The following is a 27,321-nucleotide window of genomic DNA, read 5'->3' as shown; positions in this document are numbered from 1 at the left end:
CTAACTATCTATCTATCTTATCTGTCTATTATCTATCTATTATCTATCTTATCTATCTATCTATCATCTATCTTATCTATCTATTATCTATCATCTATCTATCCTATCTATCTATCCTATCTATCTATCTTATCTGTCTATCTATCTTATCTATCTATCTTATCTATCCTATGTATCTATGTATCTATCTATCTAATCTATCTTATCTATCATCTATCTATCTATCTTATCTGTCGTATCTAAGATAGATATCTTATCTATCTATCTTATCTATTCTACCTATCTTATCTATCTATCTATCAGGTCTTATCATCTACCCTTGGCTGGCATGGAACTCAGAAATTTGTCTGCTTCCACCTCCTATATTATGTGATTAAAGGCATGGGCCACCACGCTATATTATTATTAATTTGTTCTGTGTGTATGGGTGCTTTGCCTGCATGTAGGGGGGTCCTTGTATATGTGTACCTGGTGCCTCAAGATCACAAAAGTGGGTTTTGTATATCCTAGGACTACAATTATATAAGGTTGTGCTGCCACATAGTTGCTGGGTATCAAACTCAAGTCCTCTGGAAGAACAGCGAATACTCTTAACAATGGAGTAATCTTAACAGACTCATTAATGATTTGGGGGTTGGGGGTTGATACAAGGTCTCATGCATTCCAGGCTGGCCTTGATCTTGTAGCTAAGGATATCCTTGAACTACTAATCTTTCTATTTATGTTTACCTCTTGAGTGTTGAACTTATAAATATGTGCTGTCATGACTGGTTTATAGGATGCTGGATGTGGGACCAAGGCTATGCATTCTGGGCAAGTCCTCTTTTCTCTGAGCTACATATACCCTTCAGTTCCTATCTTCCAAATCTTGATCTTAAGTAGATTCCTTCTGATGGAATTATATACAATTATTCAATCTCATTTTTTTCAAAGACAGTTCCTTATTTTGTAAAACGTAGTGGAAAACAAAAACAACATTTTGGGCTGAATGTTACAATGTTTAATACTGTTCCTTTTTTATTTGTTAATTCCATTTTGTTGGATTTCACAAGCCATGGGAGTGGGTTAAGAAGAGAAACCTCAGTTAAAGGAAAGTTTCTGTATAAATCAGCAAAAACATGAGTTTTTGATTACATGTGAAGAGTAATTTTGCTTTACAGTAGGGCTTCCAAAAGTACTTGTTGGATTGATTAATTTTATATCCCTTGACATACAAACACCCACCCTCCCTCCTTTCCTCCCTCCCTCCTTCTGTTTCTGTCTCTCCCTATTCCCTCAGTCTCCCTGTGTTCTTTAACCATGAGTTGGGATAGGAAGATTGCTAACAGGGACAGTTAAAACTCTTTAAAAACAACAGCCAACCAAACAAGCATACATATGTTATTACTGATTGAAATCTTTTTATACTCAGAAAATTTATTTATTCCTACTTGTTTTGTAAACTTCTTCAAGTAATAGTATTTTTGACAGAAGACATTTACTGTGAAAAGTTACTTTTATTAATTGCTGATATAATTATTTGAATATGTTTATAGATTAGCACTGTAGGATTTTTTGAGAATATTTACTTTTGGATAAAATAGTGCAAAGTGAGATATAGTTGTGTCTTTCTTTATCCCCTATAAAATTGAGGATATTTCTGTATTTCTACCCCACTGACTGTTACTATATGGAACTTGCATTTAAAATGAGTTTGTGAAGTAGATTATGAGTATCACTTATTTATTTTAAAGCTTTTGTTATTGTGTATATTTATGTTTATGAGTGTTCCGTGTGCATATATCTATGTGTACCATGTACCTATGGATGTAGGACAAAGGTGTTGGCTCCCCTGGAAGCAGAATTACAGATGATTGTGAATTGCCATGTGGGTGCTGGGCATTAAACTTAGGTCCTCTGCAAGAGCCCCAGTGTTATTAACCACTGCAACATCTCTCTAGCCCCTATTTTATTATTTTTAGTATGTGGATGTTTTGCATATATATATGCAAATATGCAAATATGCATATATATATATATATATATATATATATGTCTGTATACCACATGCATGCCTTGTATCCACAGAGGCCAGAAAAAGGGTGTCAGATTCTCTGGGACTGTAGGGTGTGAACTCTCATGTGAGTTCTCAGAATCGTACTCTGCTCTTCTGTGAGAGCAGACAGTGTTTCTAAAGATATATTTATTTTATATATGTGAGTACACTATATCAGACTTATGACACACCAGAAGAGGGCATCATATCTTATTACATTTTGTTGTTAGCCACCATGTGGTTGCTGGGAATTGAACTCAAGACCTCTGTAAGAGCAGTCAGTGCTCTTAGCCGCTGCCATTTCTCCAGCTCATGGCCAATGCTTCTAATCACTGAGATATCTCTCCAATGTGTGTCTTTCTTTGAGTCTGTTAATTTTTATTATTATTACATCACCCTCCCCCTTTAAAATTTTTATTTGCTGAACCTTGAGGACCATCTTAACTAGAATTTGAGAAAGACAACTGTAAATGCTGAGAATAAAGAATTGGAGAAGTAGAAAAGAGACGGCATATCCTTTGAATCAGGGACAGCAGTGGAGGTCTGCAATTACTTGTAATTTTAAAGAATGTAAAATATAGTTAATCTGTAACATTCTTAAAAGTTAGTAGATTACATTTAGGAAATCTCCATGTAAATAATGTTTTATATGCATAAGTAACAGATTATGCATTTGTAATAGATTATGTGTAACCAAATTTAAACAATTCTTATTCTATAATTTTACAGTTGATAAAAATGGTGATGTTTTGCATTTCTATTCTTCATGAGCCTGGGGAGGATAAATATGGTTATGAGAAGCCAGAGGAACGCTGGTTACCTATCCATACTGTGGAAACCATCATGATTAGTGTCATTTCTATGCTGGCAGATCCTAATGGAGACTCACCTGCAAATGTAGATGCTGCGGTAAGGTATTTGCCTAATAACTGCTCCTTCTATCCTTTACCCTTTTTATTCTCTCTTAATAAAACTGAACGTGAAACTTACTACGTATATGCATCTCTTTGTGTCCACATTTTCATAAAAATAAAAATTTATTATGTATAATGGATTATTTTGTATAATCTATGTATAATGGATTATTTTGAAATATGTAGGATAAATACGGTTATGAGAAGCCAGATATTGCACAATATCTAGATACTGTGCCATAGCAAATTTGATCTAGTTGGCATACATTAATTCCCTCACTAATTTTTTAGTAAGAACAATTAAAATCTATTCCTTTTCATTAGTATTCAAAATAATGGATTTCATTATGATATATGTTCATAAAATTATCTTGTAGTTGTCTTGGTTTGAGGCCTTTTTTGGTTTTTTTTTTTTTTTTTTTTTTTTTTTGGTTTTTGGTTTTTTCGAGACAGGGTTTCTCTGTGTAGCCCTGGCTGTCCTGGAACTCACTCTGTAGACCAGGCTGGCCTTGAACTCAGAAATCTGACTGCCTCTGCCTCCCAGATTGTTGGGATTACAGCCATGCACCACCACCGCCTGGCTGAGGCCTTTTTTTTACTTTCAAAAAATAAAAATTAAAAATTACTATTGTCTCTGCATTCTTTGAATGGTTGTTATAGGAAAGAGAAATAAAGGCTAAGTATTTTTGTGAGCATTTCCTGGTATCTACTTGTTTATTAAAAGTTGGTTTTGTTGCTGGGCGGTGGTGGTGCACGCCTGTAATCCCAGCACTCTGGTAGACAGAGGCAGGCGGATTTCTGAGTTTCAGGCCAGCCTGGTCTACAGAGTGAGTTCCAGGACAGCTGGAGCTACACAGAGAAACCCTGTCTCGAAAAACAAAAAAACAAAACAAAACAAACAAACAAACAAAATCCAACATGCCTTCATGATCAAAATTCTATGGTCAATAGTACTAGAAAAAGCATACATCAAACCCAAAAAAAAAAAGAAAAACAAAAGGCCAGGCGGTGGGCGCACGCCTGTAATCCCAGCACTCTGGGAGGCAGAGGCAGGCCGATTTCTGAGTTTGAGGCCAGCCTGGTCTACAGAGTGAATTCCAGGACAGCCAGGGATATACAGAGAAACCCAGTCTTGGGGGTGGGGGTGGGGAACCAAAACCCAAAAACCAACCAAACAACAACAACAAAAAGCATATGTCTGTAAATTAAAAAGCAGAACCCTTTCTGCTTTGCTTTGACTGGCCTCAAAATAGTGTTTCTCTTTGTGTAGGCCCTGCAGGCCTGGCCTGGAACTTGCTCTGTCAACTTGGCTAGCCTCAAACTCACAGTCAGAGAGTTTTTCACTTAAGCCACCAGAAAGAAGTCACAGCCACATGTTTTTCTCCTGCTTTTTGTCTATTTCTTTTAAGTGCCAGATGAACCAAACCTTTTAAAAGTTTTTTTTTAATCAAAATGCATAACAATAGCTGGGCTACAGAGTGCATTCCAGGATAGCCAGGGCTAGCTACACAAAGAAACCCTGTCTCGAAAAATCCAAAAAAAAGTAAGCAAGAAGGCAAGCAAACAAACAAACAAACAAACAAGGAAGGAAGGAAGGAAAGAAAGAAAGAAAGAATGAAAGAAAGAAAGAAAGAAAGAAATTAAACTGATTACAAATGTTCCTTCTCTGCATATCCAACCACTCCCAGATATTAACATTTTACAAATGTGTTCTTTTTTTTTTTTTTTTTTTTGATTTGATTTTTTCGAGGCAGGGTTTCTCTGTGTAGTCCTGGCTGTCCTGGAACTCACTCTGTAGACCAGGCTGGCCTCGAACTCAAAAATCCACCTGCCTCTGCCTCCCAGAGTGCTGGGATTACAGGTGTGCACCACCACCTCCCGGCTCTACAAATGTGTTCTTGATATTGAATTAACAAAACTTCCTTTAAGAATAGAGGATTTCGCCGGGCAGTGGTGGTACATACCTGTAGTCCTAGCACTCTGAGAGGCAGAGACATGCGTATTTCTGAGTTTGAGGCCAGCCTAGTCTACAGAGTGAGTTCCAGGACAGCCAGGTCTATACAGAAAAACTCTGTCTCGAAAATTAAAAAAAAAAAAAAAGATTAGAGGAATTTGATCCTCTGTACTAGGGAGGGTAAAACTAAAGAATATGGTAGGCATTTTGCCTATGGTATCTGTTCATATGTAGTCACGGGTGATTGTGAGCCCCTATAAAGGTACTAAATACAAATCCTTTTTTTTTTAAACAATCATTCAGTACTCTAAATTGTGGAGCCAGTGGGACATTTCTCTAGCCCATGAGGGGTTTGTGTGTGTGTGTGTTTGTGGGTGTGTTTGTGTGTATCTGTCTGTGTTGTTTTCTTTAAGTGTATAGAATGATAGTAGACTGTAGAGTTGGTTAGGTTCAACTCTTGTTTCCTTTTTTTTTTTTTTTTTTTTTTTGGTTGTTTGATACAGGGTTTCTATGTATAGTCCTGACTGTCCTGGAACTCACTCTGTAGACCAGGCTGGCCTCAAACTCAGAAATCTACCTGCCTCTGCCTCCCAGAGTGCTGGGATTACAGGTGTGTACCACCACTGCCCTGCTCCCTGATGACTTTGAACTTAGAGATTTCCCTGTCAAAATCTTCTGGGATTCATAGCCACTGTGTCTCAAGATCTCTAAGCCAAGATCCAGGTCAGAGTTCATTCCAGATATAGTCAAGTTGACCACCAGGGATAGCTGCTACATGGAATATAGTTGGTCTTGCCAGTTGCTTCTTGCCAGTTACTTCAGTCCACTTCACAGATAAACTAAAGTGAGGTGGGGTTTAATTTCTGGAAAACTTGATTTGTTTACTTCTAGTTTGTTCTTATTTCTGAGATACTAACCCCTTATATAGAGATCAGAATATTTGGAAGATTTGTAGACTGCAGTCCTCATTCTCTTAGTATGGTGTTTGTTAAAAACATGGCTACTTTTCAGCCACTCCTCTGGAGTTGACAGATTGGTCTCAGAGTGGAAAGAACCCCATTTGGGGAGAAGTAGCAGATCTTTGTAAATTTTGTTCTCTTCTGATACTTGACTAATTTCCATTACTTGGGAGGTGTCTTTGGTTGGGACAATTTTGTATAGAAAACAGTTTTAGTTTCTTGTGGGCTTTGCTTGGTGTTGTTTTTCCTTCAATATAGACACCAAGCTCACAGCCTCTTGAAAGACAGGCAAGTACTGCACTCCTGACCCATATCTATAGTCTAAGCATCTATCTGAGTATCAGACCTGTCTACCCTCCTTATTACACCATCAATAAGGATTTTCTCACTGGCTTTTCACAGCAGAAACCTTGGTGAGCATAGGTGCTCTTAAATGAGCAATCAAATGAATTACTATTTTTAATTTTTTATGTATGTATGTATGTATGTATGTATGTATGTATGTATGTATGTATTCATTCAGAACAGATACTGTTTCTGTAGCCTAGCATGGTCCTGAGCTCATTATGCAAATGAAGCTGTCCTTGAACTCCTGATTCTCCTCATTCTACCTCCCAGACACTGAAATTATAGGTGTAATACCCCATACCTGGCTTTAAATTTGAAGATATATTTTATTATCTGTAGAGAAATCGCATGAGGAGATTGCTCGCAGCTTGCTAGTTTCCAGGCAACGTAGGGTCTTTGTCATTCTCAGCTGACCAAGACAGAGGAGACACTTCCTCACGCAGAGAACCTGATGTTCTCCCAAGCAAGCTGCAAACCTGAGGAAGCGACCTTCCTGTTCCCCTTCCCATGAGAAAGTAACTTTGCTTATAGTTTAATAGACATCATGATGGGCAGCAATGCAGCAAGCAGCAGGCGTGGCAGCTGGAGTAGAATGCAGAGAGCTCACATCTGCAGGCACAAAGTGTGAAGCAGAGAAAGCAGACTGAATATGGCAACAGTCTTTAACCTCTCAAAGCTGACCTCTGGGGACTCACTTCCTCCAGCAAGGCCGCATCTGTTAATCCCTTCCAAGGAGCACCACCAGATAAGTGTCCAAATATCTGAGTCTGTGGGGGACATTCTTATTCAGTTACATTAATGACTGTGACATACACATTAGCAGAATTCTCAAGTCATTTGCTTTTAAAAGTAGGTGTATAGATTCAGAGTTTCTTGGAAACAGTAATTTTCTAATAGGAATTTCTCTGACTCTTAAGGGATAAAGTCTTCAGGACTGGTAAATAAGCTACTTAAGGAGAATTTGAGAGAAACACATGGCAGTTCTGGGCTTGTAATGAATACACCATTGAACACCCTCACACCTGCCTGGAGCAAAATTGAAAGCAAAACTCTTCTGTTCGCAGAATTAGTAATTTATTCTCAGGGCCTTTTCCATATGCCCCTAAAACATTTAAATTTTCTTTTTTACTCCTATGACTTAGCTGACAACTTCTGTGTGTCTTTAGCCATATTTCATGTATATAATATGTCATTAATACAAATTTCAGAAAGAGGAACCAAATCAAAGGTCATTTCAAAAACTAAAGAGTCATGTGTGTGGATAAAATATGTTTTAAGTGTTAAAGATTCTTATAAATCTTACCAAAGCTAATTTGACTTTAATGGGGTATTTAATGCTTCATATAATAATCTTTGATATAAACATGCATAATTACCAAAAGCAGTGTAAATATTGTATTAATTTATGAAATGTAATGCAGTGATAGTCTAAGTTGTGGCTAGAAAAATTTGACTTTCTGCCTCTTTTGGTCTAATAATGAGCTTACTAGTTAGTCCCTAAGACTGAAGCTAGAGACGTGTCAGTGTTTGGTAATCCTGGTGTTGTATGGTACAGTTTAGTTCTGCCAGTGTTTTCTGTCCTCTGGCCCCCTCTTCCCTTATCTGCCCTCATGGCTCTGCTCTTGTCTGCCTCTACCCAGTCTGCAGGTCCTCACCCCTCTGCTATCTCCCAGTAAACCTCCTCACACCTGATCTCTTGCATGTAGTAATTTCTCCAGAGCACATCTTGGCATGGGTGTGCAGTAATACCCCCTTGCTGTATTATATTTCAGCCTCATGTATTACATATTTTATCCTGATAATCAGTCCCTTGTGCTGTGTTCTTTTAATGAACTTCTCAGGGGGTGCAGTTTGTATGGCAGGTGTGTTATACTGTGTGTGTTTTCTTGATTGGCTAGTATGACCTAGTTTAAGAGCCATTTTCTGTCAGATGATGAAGGATGTTAGCATTCTGTCCAAACTCCATCCCATCGTTACCTGGCAATAGCCAGGTAGGCCTGATCCACTATAAAAGAGCCTGGTTGCCCCCTCTTTGCTCTCTTGCCCTCTTGGTCTCTTGCTCCTCCCCTGCTCTTTTCCTGCTTCCCTTTTTCTCTTCTCTCATTGCCTTCCCCCCTCTCTCTCCACGTGCCATGGTTGGCCTCTACCTCTCTACTCTACTTCTCTAGTGTCTCTTTCTCTGCCTCTACCACCCTCTTAACTCCCCTCCCCATGCCCTTAATAAACTCTATTCTATACTATACCATCATGTGGCTGGTCCTCAGGGGGAAGGGATGCCTTGGCATGGGCCTGCTGAGGCACCCCATTCTCCCATACCTCACCACATCACCATAGAACATATCCCCTCCTCTCTGTATCTTTCTACAAACACTCCAAAGGGAATATTTTAGTAGATTGTTTAACTAAGTAGTGGTAACAAGTAAGTGACTGTTAATTTGATTTATTGATGTTTTATGCAATGTGAATGTTAAGTGCTGTTATTCAGGAGGGCATGGATTCATTCTCTATAGACCTCACTCAGCCAGTTGAAAGGTTGAAATGTGTTTAAATATGAGGCTTAAACTGTAGGGAGGAAGTTCTCTGGACAGATTGTACTGATAAAGCATCCTGAAAATAATGCATTTGACAAAATTTACTTGGCATTAATCTTTTGTCTTCCGTTAATTGGACATTTGAATTTTCAAATTTCCCATTTCCCTTGATAAATATCAACGAAGAGTACATTATTATATAAAATTGACTTAATTTTTTCTACCCACCACGAGGCAGGGCTGTTGGAGGAAGCAATCTGAGAATGATGACTGGGAAAATGGGTGTGTTTAATGAATAAAGACAGTTACATGTCTAGATAATTATTTTCTTTTTAGTTTATGATATGGTTTCAGGTATGATGTGACTTTATACACCAACTCTGTGTTTTCAGTGTTCATAAACTGTAACCCTTAAAGTTCACTTTACTGTCAAGAATTTTGTCCTGAGGAAGTAGATATTTTGCATAGAACAATTTAACGTATTTCAGTTTATCTCAGCATTGCTGGTAATACTGAGAATTAGGAACATTGCACAAGTATATAGTACATAGTGTCATCTGTTTCTCTGAGCTATGACTCTTAATGTATGTGATTATTAGCACTCTTTAGTCCTTAGCAGTCCTTAGCAGTCTTTAGTCCTTGTTATAGAGACAAAAGCTAGAGCTACATTTTCATTAGTATAGTATTGTACTGTTGTCTCTGTGATGACTGAAACTAACTATTAGGGACAGGTTTGTTGAGTTAAAACTAAGTACTAATCAATCAAAATATTTGCTATGCTTAATGAGGGTAGATCATAATGTTTATAATTACAAGTTTTGCTGGTAAAGTGTTACTTCAGAGTCTATCCTAGTACAGGTTTTAGAGTTATTCTCTAGAAAATGCAAAAATTTCTTCAATGTACCTTGGCAAATTTAATTTCTAGACTTCGGTCACATATACTCTGAGAAACAAAAAATTGTTTAAAAATATCATTGCTTTTTATAATCACTAGTTAAGAAACTCCTTAATTCTCTGTAGCACCTTATTCATGTGGAAGGAAATGAATGAGAAAACAATTGCAGTAATTACTATTTATTTCTTAATATTTGGTCTTATTATTTGGTATGTTTGTTTCCCTCTGGTGTTGGATTTAGAAAATTGTGGTTCTTTTATTATTAGTTTTTTATTAGTATTTATTATTGGCCTTTTTATTAGTCTTTACTAGTATTTATTATTGGTCTTTAATTAGTAGGGAGGGGCTGACCGCACAAAGATCCTTGGCTTTTGTGTTTTTTTGCCCTCTGGATCTTTTGTCTGGCCTATAGCCTTCAGCATGTGTGTTGATATTAGGCAGCCTGCAGTGTAAGCATTTGGGAGAGCTGGTTTGTCTGTCCTGTGCCCTGTTTAGAAGTGTGGTGGGGGGATATTGGAAATTCGAAAGCTGCAGGGGAAGTTTGGCTTGCGGCTGAAATGCCTAGATCAGTCTGCTGTGTCTGTGAAGAAAGCTCTGGAAAGATAGCTGTTGTTGTTCAATTGCTGATCTTCAGCTGTGAATGTTGCTTTTCAGGCAGCATTGATTTTGGGTCCTTGAATTTTTCTCAGGCTCAGGGAACCCCAACTATGCTGTGACATTGGCGCCACCTTGTGGCCCAGCTCAGGGCTGCGTTGTTACCTCTGGTTGTTTAGGATATAGGGGGCTGGATTTTCCTCTCAATTTAGTTCAGTTCTAAGCTGGATATAAGGTGCACGAATTTGTTGCTAAAATTTCCAACCCTTATAGCCCATATAAATGACACATAATCCAAATATTTTAATTATAAGTCATATGTCTTCATTGGCAAAATACTTACTTCCCAATCACTAAGATTTGTGCTTTCTCCCATCCATGTGGTCCATAGTGGCTTCCTCCTCTCCTCTTCCTTCTCTCTTTTTCTTCCTCTACCTGCTCCCCCTTTTGAACCTCCAATCCTACCTTTCCCCTCCACTACCCAATCATAGACTCTAACCTTTGATTGACCAATTAAAATAGAGAGAAGGTTCACATGGCATCACCTAAGTACATGATGGTCTGCTTGTGTGGTCTGACTCTTTAATACAAATCCAAATAGTGTTAGTTATTTAAATGTGTGTTTTACTATATTTCTTACACAGCTGTTTTCCAAATATGCCTTTGTCTAGTCTGCTGTAGCAGCATAGACATGTTTTGTTAACAGTGTATTTTCTTGCCAGTAATACATGCATATTTGTTTGTCAGATATGCTACTATTGATATCTAGAGTCATAATGGTTCAACACTAAAGCTAGCTGTCAGAATTTTGTTTTGGTTTTGAGTCAGGGTTTTCTGTATAGCCCTGACTGTCCTGGAACTCACTTTGTAGACCAGGTTACCCTCGAACTCACAGAGATCTGCCTGCCCTCAGTCTCTGAGTGCTGTGGTTTAAGTCCTGCACCTGGCTTGATTTTTTTTAAATACATCATTTTGTTGACTTCTGGGTGTTTGGTGATACCTAGTAAATTTGCACTTTAAATATATTTAAGTGGATCTTCACTTCCTGCTCAATCCTTTATCTTAACAGGCAAGCTTCCTCTGATTTGGAACAAAATAAAAACAGGCTGGTCTTCCCTTGTACCTGACACAGGTAGGTACTAAAATTGTTTTCTTCAAAACAGTTCTATTTGATGCTTTCATTCTGATGTTCTTACTGGTATTCTAATGATTCCAAACTTCTTAATATAAAAATCCTCTAGGAATGTTAGGTTATATAAGTTACAGTAACTATAACTGAAAACTTTGCTACTATGTTTCCCATTAAACTTAACTGTGGCTACCTCAAAATGTCAGGTCATTTCAGTGCTGTATGCACTGGGATTCCAAGCTTTCCTTCTTCATGGGGACTTTATAAACAGCTGAATTTATGAGCTGTATAAACGTGACATTTTATATTCCGTTCCTAATCTCCTGTGAGAATGATGCTGATTGGTAAGGGTAATTGAGATTTTCTAGAAGGCTGTTTCAATAATGCACTCTTAAAAATTAAAATTGAAATAGAACTGTTGTAAATATGTGGTAAACTTAGGGAGATTGTTTTAACATCTATGTAGATTGTCTCATTTGTGTGTGTGGCTAACACTTGTCATCCCAATCCAACAGGAAGCTGTTTTGTGATAGTTGTTACTTAAACTAGATTCTAGTTCAGTTATTTTGACAAAGGTTTTGGTCTCTTTTTTTTGTGGTCAAAAAGTAGGGTTCAAGATTATATGATAGTACTCTTTATAACTGTGGAAAGGGAGGCATAAAGAGGGAGATGCTAATGGGGTTTTAGAAAGTTGCAGGGTCTTTCTATGTGAATGTTTGTTGCTCTTATGTTATTTGTTTGTATATCTAAATAGGCTTTTAGCCAGTAGTTTGGAATATTTCATAATAATGCCATCTGTTATTTGTTTCTTGGTTTTTTTTTTTTAACCAAAGGTCACTTGATCTTGAAAGCTTTAGAATACTATTATGAGTTAGGTCAATGAATGGGAGTAAATTTTTAAATTTATATGTTGTAAGAAACCATGTGATAGGCATTTTATTTAAATCTTCTGTGCCCCTTAAATATTTAACATTTTTTAGGTTGTTTACCTTCTGTTTCATAGTACTTTGAACAGTAGAATTGTGATTGTTGTTTGCCTTACATATTCAAGGCCCTGAGTTTGATACCTTGTTCTACAAAAGAAAGATCGTGATTAGTGAAATTTACATAGAGAATGGCAAGAGTTTGATTTAGTGTAGCCTGGATCTGAGTCCTTGCTCTGCCACTTTCTGTGACAGGAGCATGCATGGGTGTTTGCCTTTCTTGCCTATTTCCTCTCTGCAAGAGGAACGACAGGAATCAGTGATGCCCAGCATACATCTGCTTAAAAGCAGCAGGGAGAAAGGTTCAGTGCCTTGCACCTAGTGGGACTAGACAATCGCCTCACAGTTAGTACGTGAAGTGGCTCAGTTGTTCGGGAGTAAGTTTTTTATTTTGTTTTGTTTTGTTGTTTAAAGCTGATACGCAAGCATATTCTTTGAAATCAGAACTTCTTATAAGCTTAGAAAGTTCTTAGAGTTTAGATTGTTAGATTTAGGACCTGTACTATTATATTTTGGAACACCATGAGGGGTATTTGTAATAAAATTATTATAAAGTAATATTATCCTAATAGTTGGATTATAATAATCCTTATAAACAATCTCTGGTTTTTCTAAGTCAGTAATTGTCCTTACGAGATAATATTAACTTTCAGCTCCATAAATGCAATAAACGTGCTGCAGAACTAGTAACATCTAATGGTGAAAGAAAAATTCCCTTTGTATGTAGATTTTTGTTTTTTTCTGTGGACTTTTTGAAATATGTCTAATTAGAAGAGTAGTATGATAGCCTAAAAAGTTGGAAATCAAGCAGACTGGAGTTAAATTGCAATTTGGGCATTTATCAGCTGTGGGACTTAAATTACTAGTCTATAAAAGGTGGGGGTAATAGCAATGTTTTCCATAGTGCTGTGAGAATTAATCTATCCCCCTGTAAACCTCTTTGTTTTAATACTTATCAAGAACACTGGGAGGCAGTAGCCATTGTTATTGTTGTTTCATTAAATAAAGTTTGTAGAGTTGTGCAGAATGGAGCTTATTAAAGCTAAGTATGTGAAACTACACATACCAAAATTGTTACAAATAATCAAATTTATCTTGTAAAATTAAATTTTAAAAGAAGACAATTAGAAAATAGAATAAGAAAGAATACCATGGTGTTGTTAGAAGTGATTTAAAATTCTATCAGATAACTAGAGAAACTGAAATTCATCTATTAAGGTGGTATACAGTCCATAGTATATTCTATATTATGTTATGATACCATTCTTCTTGAATGTGATTTCTAAAATTAACTAATCTGTTTTAAATGATAAGTATTAGTTTGGGTTTGAATGTTCTTTTTTCCTTTTAGGCAAATTGAGCTGGCCCAGACAGCAGAGCTCTGTAAGGCATGTTGATATTGATTGCTTCTTTTTCTCAGGGGCTATAAGAAATATAACAGATCTCAAAGGTCTGTATTCTTGTTTGTTTTAAGAAAGTAGATACATATCAATGTGTGTGTGTGTGTGTGTGTGTGTGTGTGTGTGTGTGTGTGTGTGTGTGAATTGAGAACAATGTATTCTTTGGAAAGTATTTTGATTTTTCTTAGTCAAATCTATTCCTTTGTTCAAATTGGCTGGAGCCTATATTCACAAGTGTAGGAAAATTAGAAAACTACTGCTTGGTGTAAGCTGAAATATACAGAGAAGAGTATCTTAAATTGAGGACTGTATTATCTTAAATAGATGAGGATATTTTCTGGATATTTTTCATATCTTTTTATTGTTTGTTAAGGGAAAATTTCTATTATCCTGTGTCTTCAGACTTTCTGTTCTTCTGTTGAAGTAACTCTCCTCTATGAATGTAGGTAAACATACTAATCTTTGGGTTTTGATAATTTTATACTGTAGAGGTGAGTCATCTGGGCAGTCTGCTTTTTTTTTTTAAAATGAAATTTTAGGTTTATGTGTGTACTACTTACTAGTATTGAAACATTTATTTAGGATTTTTCCTTAGTTCTTTCTTGACAAGAAAGCTACAATAGTGTTTTCTATTTAAAGTCAGTTTTTCTCTTATGTGAAAATCCTAGAAAATTCTAGATTCCCAACAAGGCTTTATTTTTGTCCTAGGTAGTTGTGACTTAGCTCTGAAAAGTATTATTTTGAATTTGAAAGAATTAGTTTTAGCCTTGGGACAACTTACCTTCTAGTAAATTGTTCTTTTTTCTAGTTTATATGGAGAGGCAAGAAGACTTTCTGTGTTATGTGTTTCTTTGTTCTGAGTCTCCTGCCCTCTAAGCCTGTGGTGTTTTACTTGCACATCAGATTTACAACATTATTGTTGTCTTGTAATTTTATACAGAAAAGGAAATGATACATTAAAGTAATGTTCTTAACCAAAGCAAAATCTGGGGGTCTGAAATTCACATTTGGTTATATGTTAAACATCAGATTTTCATTGCTGTGCATGAATCTCCAGTTTGTTTCTATTGCTATAAAATTAAAAAAAAATAAAATGGGAGGATAAACGTATTTATATCTGAATTGTAAAAGTCTGTTTATAGTTTTTGTTTTGTTGTCTATTCCTACAATTTGAGCCTGGGATCTGAGTTGTCTGCTTTTCATTGTAAGAAATGAAAAGCCATGGAAAACTGACTCTGCTGATTTTAGATTGAGTCGGTTTACAGAAACATTGCTGGAGCCATGCGTGGTGCATGCTTTTAATCCTAGCAGGTGAACATCAGTGAGTTCCTGGCCAGCGTGGTCTACATAGAGAATTTCAGAAGACCCTGTCTTAAAAAACATTAGGTGATGTTATATGGTAATGCTTTTTAAGATTTAATGCATAAGTGATTAAAGAACAAATATTACATAATTAAAATTGCATGAAAAAATTCCATTACATAACCTTAACATCCTTTTGTACGTAGAGAAACAATTCATTTTTTTTTCTCACAGGAAAAACAGTGGCTCTGTCAGCAACTATGGCACAGGAAGGTCACCTTTTCATCGTGGTGCTAACATCCAACTGGAGTGGCAGTATTACCAAAATAAAATCCTGAAAGGAGAAGCAGGTACACATGAGTGTTTAAAAGCCATAGTAACCTCTTGGTGGCTTCTGGATATTGCTGGTGGTGTTGGTACCTTAGAAGTACAAGTAGAATTAGAATAATTAACAATTTGAAGTTGAAGGTTTTAAGGATGCTAGTGACTGTAGAGAGAATATCTTGTGTATTTTACTAAAAGAAAACTACAGCCTATAGGAAAGTGTAGAATACAAGATGAGACATTCAGAAGGCAGAAAGAATTCTGGGATAGAGCCAGGGATGAGATATTTGCCTGGGAAAATGTGATGAGACTGACACATGGTACCTGAGCCCAGGTAAGTAGTCATGTGTCAGAAAGTAGATTTGAGTAAGTGGGTTATAATGCACTATGGCCTAGTCAGAGAAGACTAGCTATAAGGCCAAGATATTTGTAAGTATACATATTTTGAGTCTGAGTTTTATTTCTGGGAGCATGGGGCTGGGAAGAAGACCTAGGTACAAACTTCTACAAGTGACAACTTGAATCACAACAAAATCTAAATCTGAGCAGATAACCAGTGCATAGTTATGTTTTCTGGAATTGGATGATGGTGTTTTCCTGAAACCCAATCTACTGTGTATAAATTTAGATTGGGATTGTAAAGCATGGTGTGAATTGTTTTCGTATTAACTAAATAAGTTATTAGCCATTTGGCTTATGTCACAGTGAAGACACTGAAGTTTGTGTTCTTCAGTATTTTTAAGAATTTAAAGGTAGACACGGTGGTACCTAATCCCAGCCTTTGGGAGATAGCACCAGGAGAACAGTATTTTCAAGGGAAGGCTACAGAGTAGGGAAACCCTGATTTAAGAAAGGACACAACCTCTTTTGGAACCAGAATCTAAATGCCTCATTTGAGTGAACTTGTTTTTTAGAAGAAATATTATCATTGCTGTCTTAGAAAACTAGTCTCTTCACATTCATAAGACCTTTATGTGTTTTTATTACCTTGCATTACAATTTGAAAGAAATTGGGAATCGTTTCTCATTGGTTTCCTTGTGGAATAAACTGTTAAAACCACAAATCTTTAAAAAAAATCATTCTTTTAGAGAAGCATTTACCAGAAGACTGATCTATAGTGCAGTAGAAAGGATCTAGAGTTTGGTTTTATCCAAGTTACTTTGGTTCCCTGTTTTGTCAGATATAAAACACTGGGATTATTTTATAAAAGACCCAGATGAGGCAAAACAGAGTCTGGGCATCTGGATTTCTTTTCTGGAATTAGTCTTTCTTGATTGTAATCATCTGCTTACACAGTGTATTGGGAAGCATAATTGTAGGCACACATTTATACTTTATATATATAATGAGTTTTTCAAGTTTTCTAAGGCTTTTATTAGCTGTTATCTGTTTTCAGAATATTTTGAGATTTAGTGATTTTTGTCAGTAGATCATGGGGTAACTTTCTTAACTTGTTTAGGCCTTGCTTCATTGTTTATGGTTAGTTTCTTAAGCATACCTTTGTACAAGGTGGCAATGGGGTCTCCCTTTCTGGTCTTCTCTAGTTACCAATACTGCTTCCCCTGCTCCTCCTTCAGAGGAACCATGTGGACTGTTTCCTGTGGCTGCCACTTCTGCTATCCACTGGTCTTGTACAAGCATGTTTAAGTTTAGCGGTGGTAGGGGAGTTGTAGGTGGAGCTGAGTGTCGTTTATCACTCCTATCCTACCATAGCCAAGAGCATCCTTTCAGAGGTGCAGGCAAGGGAGAAGGTGAGGGATAAAACCTATGTCTCTCTGGTCTCCAGCCCTCACACCTTGCTTGAGGTTTCTCTTTGTCCTGGAGGGATGGATAGCTAGTTCCTTCAAGCTGGGAATAACACAGTGTCTTGTGGGCAGAGGTGCTAGTCTGCTCATGGAAGGACCTGGTCCTCGTGTTTCTTGTGCCCCAACCCCAACCCATCTCTGTGTTTCATCCTGGGGCACTGGAGAATTGTGGGAACCTTAGCTTCCTAGGCTTGGTGTCCATCTAGATGGGATGTGTGGATCTCTGGCAGCAAGCACTTTCTCCACTCTCTATATTCCCTCAAAGCGTGATGATAATATGGTACATGTTGGGTAGGGGAAAGGCAATGAGAGGCAATCAGTCTCCCCACCCCCACCCCTGCCTCCTTCTGTCTTGTATTTTGCTATGTTTTTTATTTATTTATTTAATTTAATTTTATTTTTTTTAAAACACTCATTTATTTATTATATGTAAGTACACTGTAGCTATCCTCAGATGCTCCAGAAGAGGGTGTCAGATCTCATTACAGATGGTTGTTGTGAGCCATCATGTGGTTCCTGGGATTTGAACTCAGGACCTTCAGAAGAACAGTCAGTGCTCTTAACCTTTCAGACATCTCTCCAGCCCAGTATGTTACTATGTTGGCCAGATTTCTGCCCATCTGGATCATAATTTCCTCCACCCCAGGTCTACCAGATGTCAAATCTGGACTTTTTTTCTTTATTTAAATGAGGTTTAAGTTGGCCATTTTCCTTAACTTTTCTTTTCCTAAGAGGATTGTCAGCTAGTTGCCTGGTTGTTGTGTATATCACTCTTGGTCTCTAGCATTAGGGCAATGGTGAAGTTGGTATTCTGTTCTCCATGTCACCTTGATTCCTAGTTGACAAGTTGTCCTTTTTATTAAAGCCAAAATTTGTTTTTAGTACAGTACTCATGATACAACAGTGAATAATAAGATGGATCAATTTTTTTTTTTAGAAAAGTGGACCGATTTTTAATATTTAATAATTATTTATTAACAATTAGAAAATACAACCATTAACCTTTATTTTGTTCCTTCTTTTTTAATAATAAAAACCATAATGAGTTCAAGCAGTTTACTGGCTGTTTTCTTGGTTTTTTTAAAATTTCTTATTAAATTATGGTAGTGTTGACCACGTATCCCTGTCTTACTCAACAGAATAAATTGTATTAATGAGTGTTAAAGTAAGATGGGCCAGCTTTAATTTTTAAAGTCATTACTTTCTTATTACAATAAAAAGTGGTAAAAAAAAAAATAGATCTTTTCATCTCTCTCTCTCACTATGTCTCTCTGTCTCTGTCTCTCTCTCTCTCTTCCTTTTGGATGATTGTGTGCTTTTTAAAAAGATTTTTAATATCTGAAGAAAAATAAAATATTTGGCTAGGTTTGTTTTGTTTCATTTCACTTTTTCTTTTGATTTTGCCTTAATAAACATAAGGAGGTTGACCTCTCTCTCCAGCCTTCCTTGTTTTCGAGGGGCCATTATGAGTCGTTAGCCTTCTTATGCTCTGTCCTTTTCCTCTCTTCTTTATCTGTCTATCTCTGTCTGTCTCTGTTTATATGTCTATCTGTCTGTCTATCATCTATGTTTTAGCATTTTTATTATGTAGCCTTGGATCTCTTGGTTAATTTTATTTAATCCTCCTGTGAGGGTTGTGCTATAGATCACCCACAAGCACACACAATTTTAAATTTTAATTATTATAATAAAAGGAGATTGACAAGTATCTTTTGTTGGTGGTGGTGGTGAAGATGATGGTGGCAGATGTTGCTGAAGTGGCAGCTCTCTTTTTCTTTTTTCTTCCTATGAAAAGAAAAAAGAAAATATTCGGCTATTTCTATCATTCCTCCAGCTTTCCTGTCTTGTTTGTTTATATTTAATCCTCCAGTGATGGTAGTCCTGTGTGCATGTGCGAGCATACACACACATAGAAACACACACACACACACACACACACACATTCATTACACAACATCCAGGGATGGGGGGCAGTCATGGAGAAGGAAGAACTCATTAGGAAGCATTGGCTTAGACATGTGAGAAAGGTGATAGTGAACCAGACTTTGAATGTCAAGCTATTATATTCCTTAAAACTTACAATAACTGTTATAACAAAGAAATATTGAGTTTTTCTCCATCTGTTTCTTTTCACTCCACAGATCATGCTGACCCAGAAAGTGGAGATTTGATTGCTGAGATTAAAGGCTTGAGCCACCATGATTATCTGTAATAAAGTGAGGTGTTAGAGCCTGTGGCCTAGTGAAGTGAACATCGGGGCTGGGCGAGTATGGACTCAGAGATGACCAACTCTGTGTGTGTGTGTTCTTCAGTCTCAGGTTCCTTTTGTTATTTGACCTCTATACAATAGGGTCTGATTACAGGTTACTCTTTACAGGACCGGTGGGTGTAGGTCTGGCCTTAGAGATAACAAACTCAGATCAGGAGATTTACATTTGAGTTAATACAAAGCTCAGAGCTGCCTCAAAGCTGCTCAAAGCTGCAGAGGCTTGAGAGATGCAGTTTTGTCTTGCAGGCCTCACTTAGAGAGTTTCTGGCCAAAAGAACATTTTTAACAGATCCATACAGATGTGGTTCAAAATGAAGTTCAAACTTAGATCTAAAATTTTGGCCTGCCTACTACATACAAAATTATTATAGATTTAAGATTTTCATTAGAAGGTTATTCCTCAAGAAATGGCTTGCTCTTAACATTGGGCGTTTAAATTTTTTAAGAAAATGATTTTCAAAAGGTGTTAAGATAAATATTTTGCCTAAGACACTGCTTTAAGTTCGTCATTTAAGCTTCTGATGTCCTCAAGATAGATGCAAAACAAATACTGAGAGACATAACTTGGAGAAAGCTACCATAAGTATTTGTCAACAGTTGATGATATATGTTCACTTCCATTCCTTAACAAAGAGAACATTAATATAAAATCTCTCCAAATAAGGTTTTGACATCCTCCAATAAAGATTTGATATAATAATAAAAAGTTACAAAATAAAATCATAAAAATATTTTTTAAAAAAAGAATGTTTTAAGAGCATGATAAAATGTTTGTTCCTTATTTTAAACAGCAATCAAATTGATTATTATTAATCATTAATCTATTACATGACAAGACTTTTTGACAAAATTAATAATTGTTATCTAAAAGATAAATTGTTAAAAATTTGCCTCTATACATGTTTTTATATTGTTATAGATTTATACATGCATCCTATAAAAATGCATCTACTATGGGAGTAAAGCTCATATAATTAGATCACATGTTTATTCTTTTGAGTGTCCCCTTGAACTGGGTGCTGTAGCTGTTCTTTTAAAATGTTAAAAATCAAACTTTTGATTTTTTTTGTTTTTTGTTTTTTTGGGGAGGAAAGGTTTTATTCAGCTTACACTTCCACATTGCTGTTCATTACCAAATGAGTCAAGACAAGAGTCCAAATAGGACAGGATTTATTTTTAAATTCGTTATATTCTTTATTTACATTTCAAATGATTTCACCTTTTCTGGCTCCCCACTCCGGAAAGTCCCGTAAGCCCTCTTCCCTCCACCCCTGATCCTTCATCTACTCCTTCCCATTTCCCTGTTCTGGTATTCCCCTATACTGCTGCACTGAGCCTTTCCAGGGCCACTCCTTCCTTCTTCTTGGACATCATTTGATATGTGGATTATGTCTTGGGTATTCAAAATTTCTAGGCTAATAATCCACTTATCAGCGAGTACATACCATGATTGATCTTTGGAGACTGGGTTACCTCTCTTAGTATGATGTTCTCCAGCTCCATCCATTTGTCTAAGAATTGCATGAATTCCCGTAAGCCCCCTTCTCTTCCCCTGTCCTCCCACCCACCCCTTCCCACTTCCCCATTCTGGTTTTGCCGAATACTGCTTCACTGAGTCTTTCCAGAACAAGGGGCCACTCCTCCTTTCTTCTTGTACCTCATTTGATGTGTGGATTATGTTTTGGGTATTCCAGTTTTCTAGGTTAATATCCACTTATTAGTGAGTGCGTACCATGATTCACCTTTTGAGTCTGGGTTACCTCACTTAGTATGATGTTCTCTAGCTCCATCCATTTGCCTAAGAATTTCATGAATTCATTGTTTCTAATGGCTGAATAGTACTCCATTGTGTAGATATACCACATTTTTTGCATCCACTCTTCTGTTGAGGGATACCTGGGTTCTTTCCAGCATCTGGCAATTATAAATAGGACTGCTATGAACATAGTAGAGCATGTATCCTTATTACATGGTGGGGAATCCTCTGGGTATATGCTCAGGAGTGGTATAGCAGGATCTTCTGGAAGTGAGATGCCCAGTTTTCAGAGGAACCGCCAGACTGATTTCCAGAGTGGCTGTACCAATTTGCAACCCCACCAGCAGTGGAGGAGTGTTCCTCTTTCTCCACACCCTCTCCAACTGGGAGTGGGGGGCTAGAAAAGGGGAAATCATTTGAAATGTAAAGAAATTATATCAAATAAAAAAATTAAAAAAAAAGAATTTCATGAATTCATTGTTTCTAATGGCTGAATAGTACTCCATTGTGTAAATATACCACATTTTTTGTATCCATTCCTCTGTTGAGGGACACCTGGGTTCTTTCCAGCTTCTGGCTACTACAAATAGGGCTGCTATGAACATAGTGGAGCATGTGTTCTTATTGCATGCCAGGGAATCCTCTGGGTATATACCCATGAGTGGTATAGCAGGGTCCTCTGGATCTGCCAGCCTGCTGGTCTTGGGGCCTGTGTCCTGCTTGGAGAGCAGCTGAGGGAGAGACTCCCCGTGGCCATATTCACTGCGTGCCTGGGGCAGAAAAGTATAACTAGCTTAAAACTGTATATACATAAAATTATAAAGATTACTGTCATTGTCTATGTATATGCCAATTAAATGAACAATTTAAAGTAAAAGAAAAAAGATCTCTGGGGGTGCAAACCACCAGGGATCTGCCTGCACCCAAGACCTGAGCACATAGGCGGTTCACCTGCCAGCCCGCCGGTCATGGGCCTGTGTCCTGCTTGGAGAACAGCAGAGGGAGAGACTTCCCACAGCCACCTTCAAGGCCTGCCTGGGCAGAAAAGCATCACTAGGTACTGTATTATCCTGAGCTTAAGACCTCTGGGGGTACAAACCTCCAGGGGTGTGCCTGCGCCCAGGACCTGAGAACATTGGTGGTTTATCTGCCAGCCGGTCGTGGGGCCTGTGTCCTATGTAAGAATCAACAGAGGGAGTGACGCCCCCCAGCCCCCGCCACCAGAGCAGTCCAGGAACACCTGGTTCACCCTGACAACCCAAGTATAACATTGCTTGAGGCAGGACAGGATCTGGGAGGTAGGAGCTGATGTAGAGGCCATGGAGGGGTGCTGTTTACAAGCCTACCTACCAGGCTTTCTCAGCCTGCTTTCTTTTTTTTTTTTATTCGATATAATTTATTTACATTTCAAATGATTTCCCCTTTTCCAGCCCCCCCTCCCCGAAAGTCCCGTAAGCCCCCTTCTCTTCCCCTGTCCTCCCTCCCACCCCTTCCCAGTTCCCCGTTCTGGTTTTGCCAAATACTGTTTCACTGAGTCTTTCCAGAACCAGGGACCACTCCTGCTTTCTTCTTGTATCTCATTTGATGTGTGGATTATGTTTTGGGTATTCCAGTTTTCTAGGTTAATAACCACTTATTAGTGAGTGCATACCATGATTCACCTTTTGAGTCTGGGTTACCTCACTTAGTATGATGTTCTCTAGCTCCATCCATTTGCCTAAGAATTTCATGAATTCATTGTTTCTAATGGCTGAATAGTACTCCATTGTGTAGATATACCACATTTTTTGCATCCACTCTTCTGTTGAGGGATACCTGGGTTCTTTCCAGCATCTGGCAATTATAAATAGGGCTGCTATGAACATAGTAGAGCATGCATCCTTATTACATGGTGGGGAATCCTCTGGGTATATGCCCAGGAGTGGTATAGCAGGATCTTCTGGAAGTGAGGTGCCCAGTTTTCGGAGGAACCGCCAGACTGATTTCCAGAGTGGTTGTACCAATTTGCAACCCCACCAGCAGTGGGGTAATAATATACATATACTATATGTATATTACTATATTACTATATAGCTACATATATAGCTACATATAGTAATATGTAGTAATATAATATTACTATATTACTATATGTAGCTATATATGTATAATATACATATATAGCTCATGGCTTGCAATTGCTTAACGTTGTTTCTTTTTAATGATACTAATTCTTAACTTTTACAATTATTTATACAAATACAATTCAAAAAATTAACCAGAAATAGACATACGACTATTGACAGCTTTTCAAGCTTTCTAGTTATAACTGTTTTAACATAAGAAACAAAATAAAAAATAAAATTAGTCATTACATATGTTATTTTTAATATTAAATGTTCCAAATCAGATTAAGACAAATATTATAACTGGTTATTATAATCAGTCATTTGAGATGTCTTATTAACAATTTGATATTGGTCATATTACTGAGATTCCTCATAATTCGCGTAGACAAGATATTATAGAACAAGCCCATAGAACTTTGCAATATTTATATAATAAAAGAGGGAAGAATAACATCTCTATATACCATAAAATTTAAAAATTTTTAATGCCAGGGAACTCTAAGTGTAGAGAAGAGGTATGTTTGTGTTCTTTCTACAGGATGCTGAAGGAACATGCTAGCTGCCAGAGTATGCAGATGCTGAGATTTCACCCTGGCTTTCCACCTTGCTCTCCAGCCTTTTGGGGCCCCTCCTGGGTCTTTTGTTTCTTTTGTCATTTGGCCCCTGGGCCTTTAACAGATTAACCAGTTTTGTTAAATCACAGATTGATTCTGCCTTGACAGACGTGGAGGTAGCAACCATCGGCCTTCAGTTCTCTACCCTTGCTGCAGGCAAAGAGCTTTCTTGGTTCCTAAGCAGTAGAAACGTCAATGCCAGAGAGGGTGACCTCCGGCTCCTAATAGTGGCTGAGGGCCATAAGCTGTGGAGTAGCCAATGACGGGAAATATTGTGGTGCCACGAGCCAGATGCACACCGCCTCTTGGCTGCAGGGTGACTCCATGACGGGATTATTGTGAGTCCGCTACCTGGATGCCCGTCACACCCACCAAGGGCCTGATTAAGCCATTGGAGTGGGATGTGATGCCAGGAGTGGATGCAACTTACATAGCCTAAGGCAGAGGCCTTGCCCTACTAGGATCTAAAAGGGCCTAGTTACTGCGGTGATGGACGTGGGGGCAAAACCACATAGCCTAAAACAGGCTCTCCGCCGACCCTCTTTCCATAGCCACCCCCCAACTTAAGAAAGAAAAAAGGAGGAGATGTGGGAAGCCATCCTGAGCTATTTGGACTATTGCTTACTCATGGCCCTAAGGTGGTGGCTGCTAAAATACAAGAACAATTAACTGGAGCCTCTCCCGTGGGCATTGGTTTAGCCATTGCCTCGAGATAACTGCAGAATGGTCCTGCCTGCATCATCACCCGCCGACTCTGGTAATTGCGGTGGAAGGAAGTCCTGAGATAACTGCGGCAGGCTCCAGCCTGTGCAAACACCTGTTGTCTCCACCGGAGGACCCTTATCTATTCCTGCTAAACTGCTAGATTGCCCTTCCTTTCTTTGTCCTTGCCTTGGGGTACGCCCCTCCTGAAAGCCTTAAAACATGTGTACCCCAGAACATTAAACAAGGCTTTGACACAACCCAGAGTGATTTGCCGTTCTTGGTGCTTGGCCTCCCTCCTTCTCTCCCACCTTTTGACCCGCAGGTAGCACCCCTTCGGAACCCTGGAATAACTGACCTGCCGGATGGGTTACACAAAAGCCCTGTGTTTCCCATAATGTGTCTCTGTGATTTGTCATTTATTCACAAAAGCCTGCTGGTTGCCAGACGCTATACTTGGTTCTAGAGACACACAAACACTTGGCCAAGGCTCCTTCCTAGGGAAGCCTATGGCTCAGAGAAGGAACAGTCTATCCTTGATTGCCACAGGATTCTGTCTGTGTCCCTACATACCCACACTATGCCGCAGAAGCAAAAACAGTGGGGGCAGAGCCAGGGGGTTGGTTTCAAATTCTAGTCACAACAAAGCCAAGCCAGGGAGTGTTTTGTTCAAATGACCCAGGTAGATAAACGAGGCCAGCACAGGCCGTCATGACACCACACACCTCTAGAACACCCTAGCTGTGCTAGGAGCCTGTGATGTCACCAGGTATTTTCTTCCCTTCCTTTGCAGATGTTGCTAAGGGCCGGCCAGTTTCCCTGTGATCTCCCTCAGATGACAATCTGCATGCCCTTCCTGCTCTGGTGACACTCTTGCCAGCTCTCTGCACAGCTATGCTCATTTCAAGCCTCACATTGGTTAATTTTACTCTAAAATGTATGCTGTATCTTTTGAAAAGAGCTTTATACCATATGGAGTATTTTGAAATTTACAATGTATGAAGCTTGTAATTTGAGAATTGAAAAACTTTTTTTTAAAAAAAATTACTGCTCATAAGAAGAGGAAATAAGCTCCTCATTCCCTGGAGTCAGTCCATAGAATTCAGAAGGGCTGGCTTTTGTTTTATGTGAAATCTCAGCCATTCATTTATTTATCAGATATCGATAAGATCCTTCACAGTTGCTCTGCATTGTGCTGAGCAACAGGGTGTAAGACAGGCTCATTTCTGGGAATAAGGAAGAGAAGCCCATGCTCAGCTCTAGGATGGGAAGGCTTCTACAAATGTCTTTTATTTTTTGTAACAGAAATGGATTCAAAGGTAGTGGGAATCTATTAAAATGAATTACTAAATCTGCTGTCTACTATATGCAGAGAGAGGATGGCTAAGAGCCTGACACAGTAATTCACAAGCAAGAAGAGGCATTGTTATTTTTATTCAAAATAAACAATGCACCAGGGGGTTGCCTTCAGGGCCATTTGCCTTATGTGTTATTTTGTAACACACCTCTTGGGGTAGCCTAAAAGTCATGACCCTGATATAGCTACATTTATTGTCTATATGACCATTCTCCTGTTGTCAAACCCCAGGTGTGCTCTGAGACTCTGAGACTAAATTTGACAATCCCTTATCAAAAGCTGGATTAAGCTTGGCCGATTGAGCCTGGAATGGGTGGATATCTGCAGTAGAGCCCTTAGCAGCGGTTTTCTTCACTTAGGTGCATTTAAAAGTTCATGACAGAAAACAGCTTATCTAAAGCCATCCTTATCAAGCTTGGACGCTGTTCTCTTGGCCCTGGACAAAAGCCATCCAGAGCCAAGCACAGTGAGAAGACAGACTTCTGGCTTCTAACAAGATCAGAGATCAGGGAGCTGCTGCAATGCCTGGCCCTTTCTATGGACTTCTAGTGATTTTGACATGCATTATCCTTTACAGTCATTTAACTGGGGCTATTCTCCTATAGTACCACTTCACCTGACAACAGAACTCCTTACCTATGACCTTAGGTGTCCTTTGGTAATCAAGTGAACAATTGTGATGATGGTATGAAAACTATTCTACATCAACGGATAACCTTGAGATTGGCCAGAAAAACCAGCTCCAGCATTTTGGACCAAATATAAGTTAGCTTTAAATATTAAATATTGACCAAGGAAAAGACTTTGTTCAGGACCATTTCCTGGAATTTTCCAGCTGAGAACAGCCTCAAAACCATGTGTTGTAGGGGGTTATAAGGACAAACATATAAGACATTATTTTCCCAATTGATTTAGTGATTTTCTAAGAATTATAACTTCCAGCATTCCAGGAAGTTACCTGGTCCCTGGGCAGGTGTGGCATACAGGTTAATTTTCTGCATTATACAACCTGGATTTGTTGTCATCATAATCTCTTCACCACTATCCATTGTTCCTCTAGTAAGTAATGTGATGTTATTCATATATTATAAATGAGGTACTGCATGTCAAGTAATGGGTATAGACAAAATTTCTACTGCTATGATCCATTACTAGCTTAAGTCCATTCTCAATGGATTTAAATGAAATATATATATATATATATATATATATATATGTGTGTGTGTGTGTGTGTGTGTGTGTGTGTTTGTGTATAAAATATACCATATTATAATATATGTGTTTTTTTCTATAAATGGATATATATGATCTATTTATGGTATTAAGTGCTTATGTTAAACT

General features: G+C 38.1%; 2 protein-coding genes across 51 annotated transcripts in view; one reads left to right on the top strand and one right to left on the bottom strand.

Annotated features, from left to right (window-relative positions):
- The window catches only part of LOC127696398 (uncharacterized), an 837,478-nt gene that overhangs the window by 296,001 nt on the left and 514,156 nt on the right, over positions 1-27,321 (bottom strand). The window lies entirely within an intron of this gene.
- The window catches only part of LOC127696390 (ubiquitin-conjugating enzyme E2 G1-like), a 167,488-nt gene that overhangs the window by 128,144 nt on the left and 12,023 nt on the right, over positions 1-27,321 (top strand). For 5 of the 34 annotated variants that reach the window (XM_052199057.1, XM_052199033.1, XM_052199031.1 and 2 more), the window contains exon 7: positions 19,316-19,403. The exons of 13 other annotated variants lie outside the window; for them this stretch is intronic. Coding sequence is in view for 16 of the 21 variants with exons in the window: in XM_052199033.1 (XP_052054993.1) it covers positions 19,316-19,386 (71 nt within the window). In the remaining 5 variants the exon portion in view is untranslated. Of the gene's footprint in view, positions 1-11,299; positions 11,363-13,693; positions 13,793-15,278; positions 15,395-19,315; positions 19,404-23,845; positions 24,365-27,321 lie in introns of those variants that run through there. 16 more of the 34 variants (XM_052199054.1, XM_052199019.1, XM_052199023.1 and 13 more) reach the window with 9 other exon arrangements.

The sequence above is a fragment of the Apodemus sylvaticus genome, chromosome 11 (assembly GCF_947179515.1).
Source record: "Apodemus sylvaticus chromosome 11, mApoSyl1.1, whole genome shotgun sequence".
Classification (NCBI taxonomy): domain Eukaryota; kingdom Metazoa; phylum Chordata; class Mammalia; order Rodentia; family Muridae; genus Apodemus; species Apodemus sylvaticus.
Note: the sequence above shows the minus strand (reverse complement) of the source record. Positions and strands in the feature narration are given on the sequence as shown.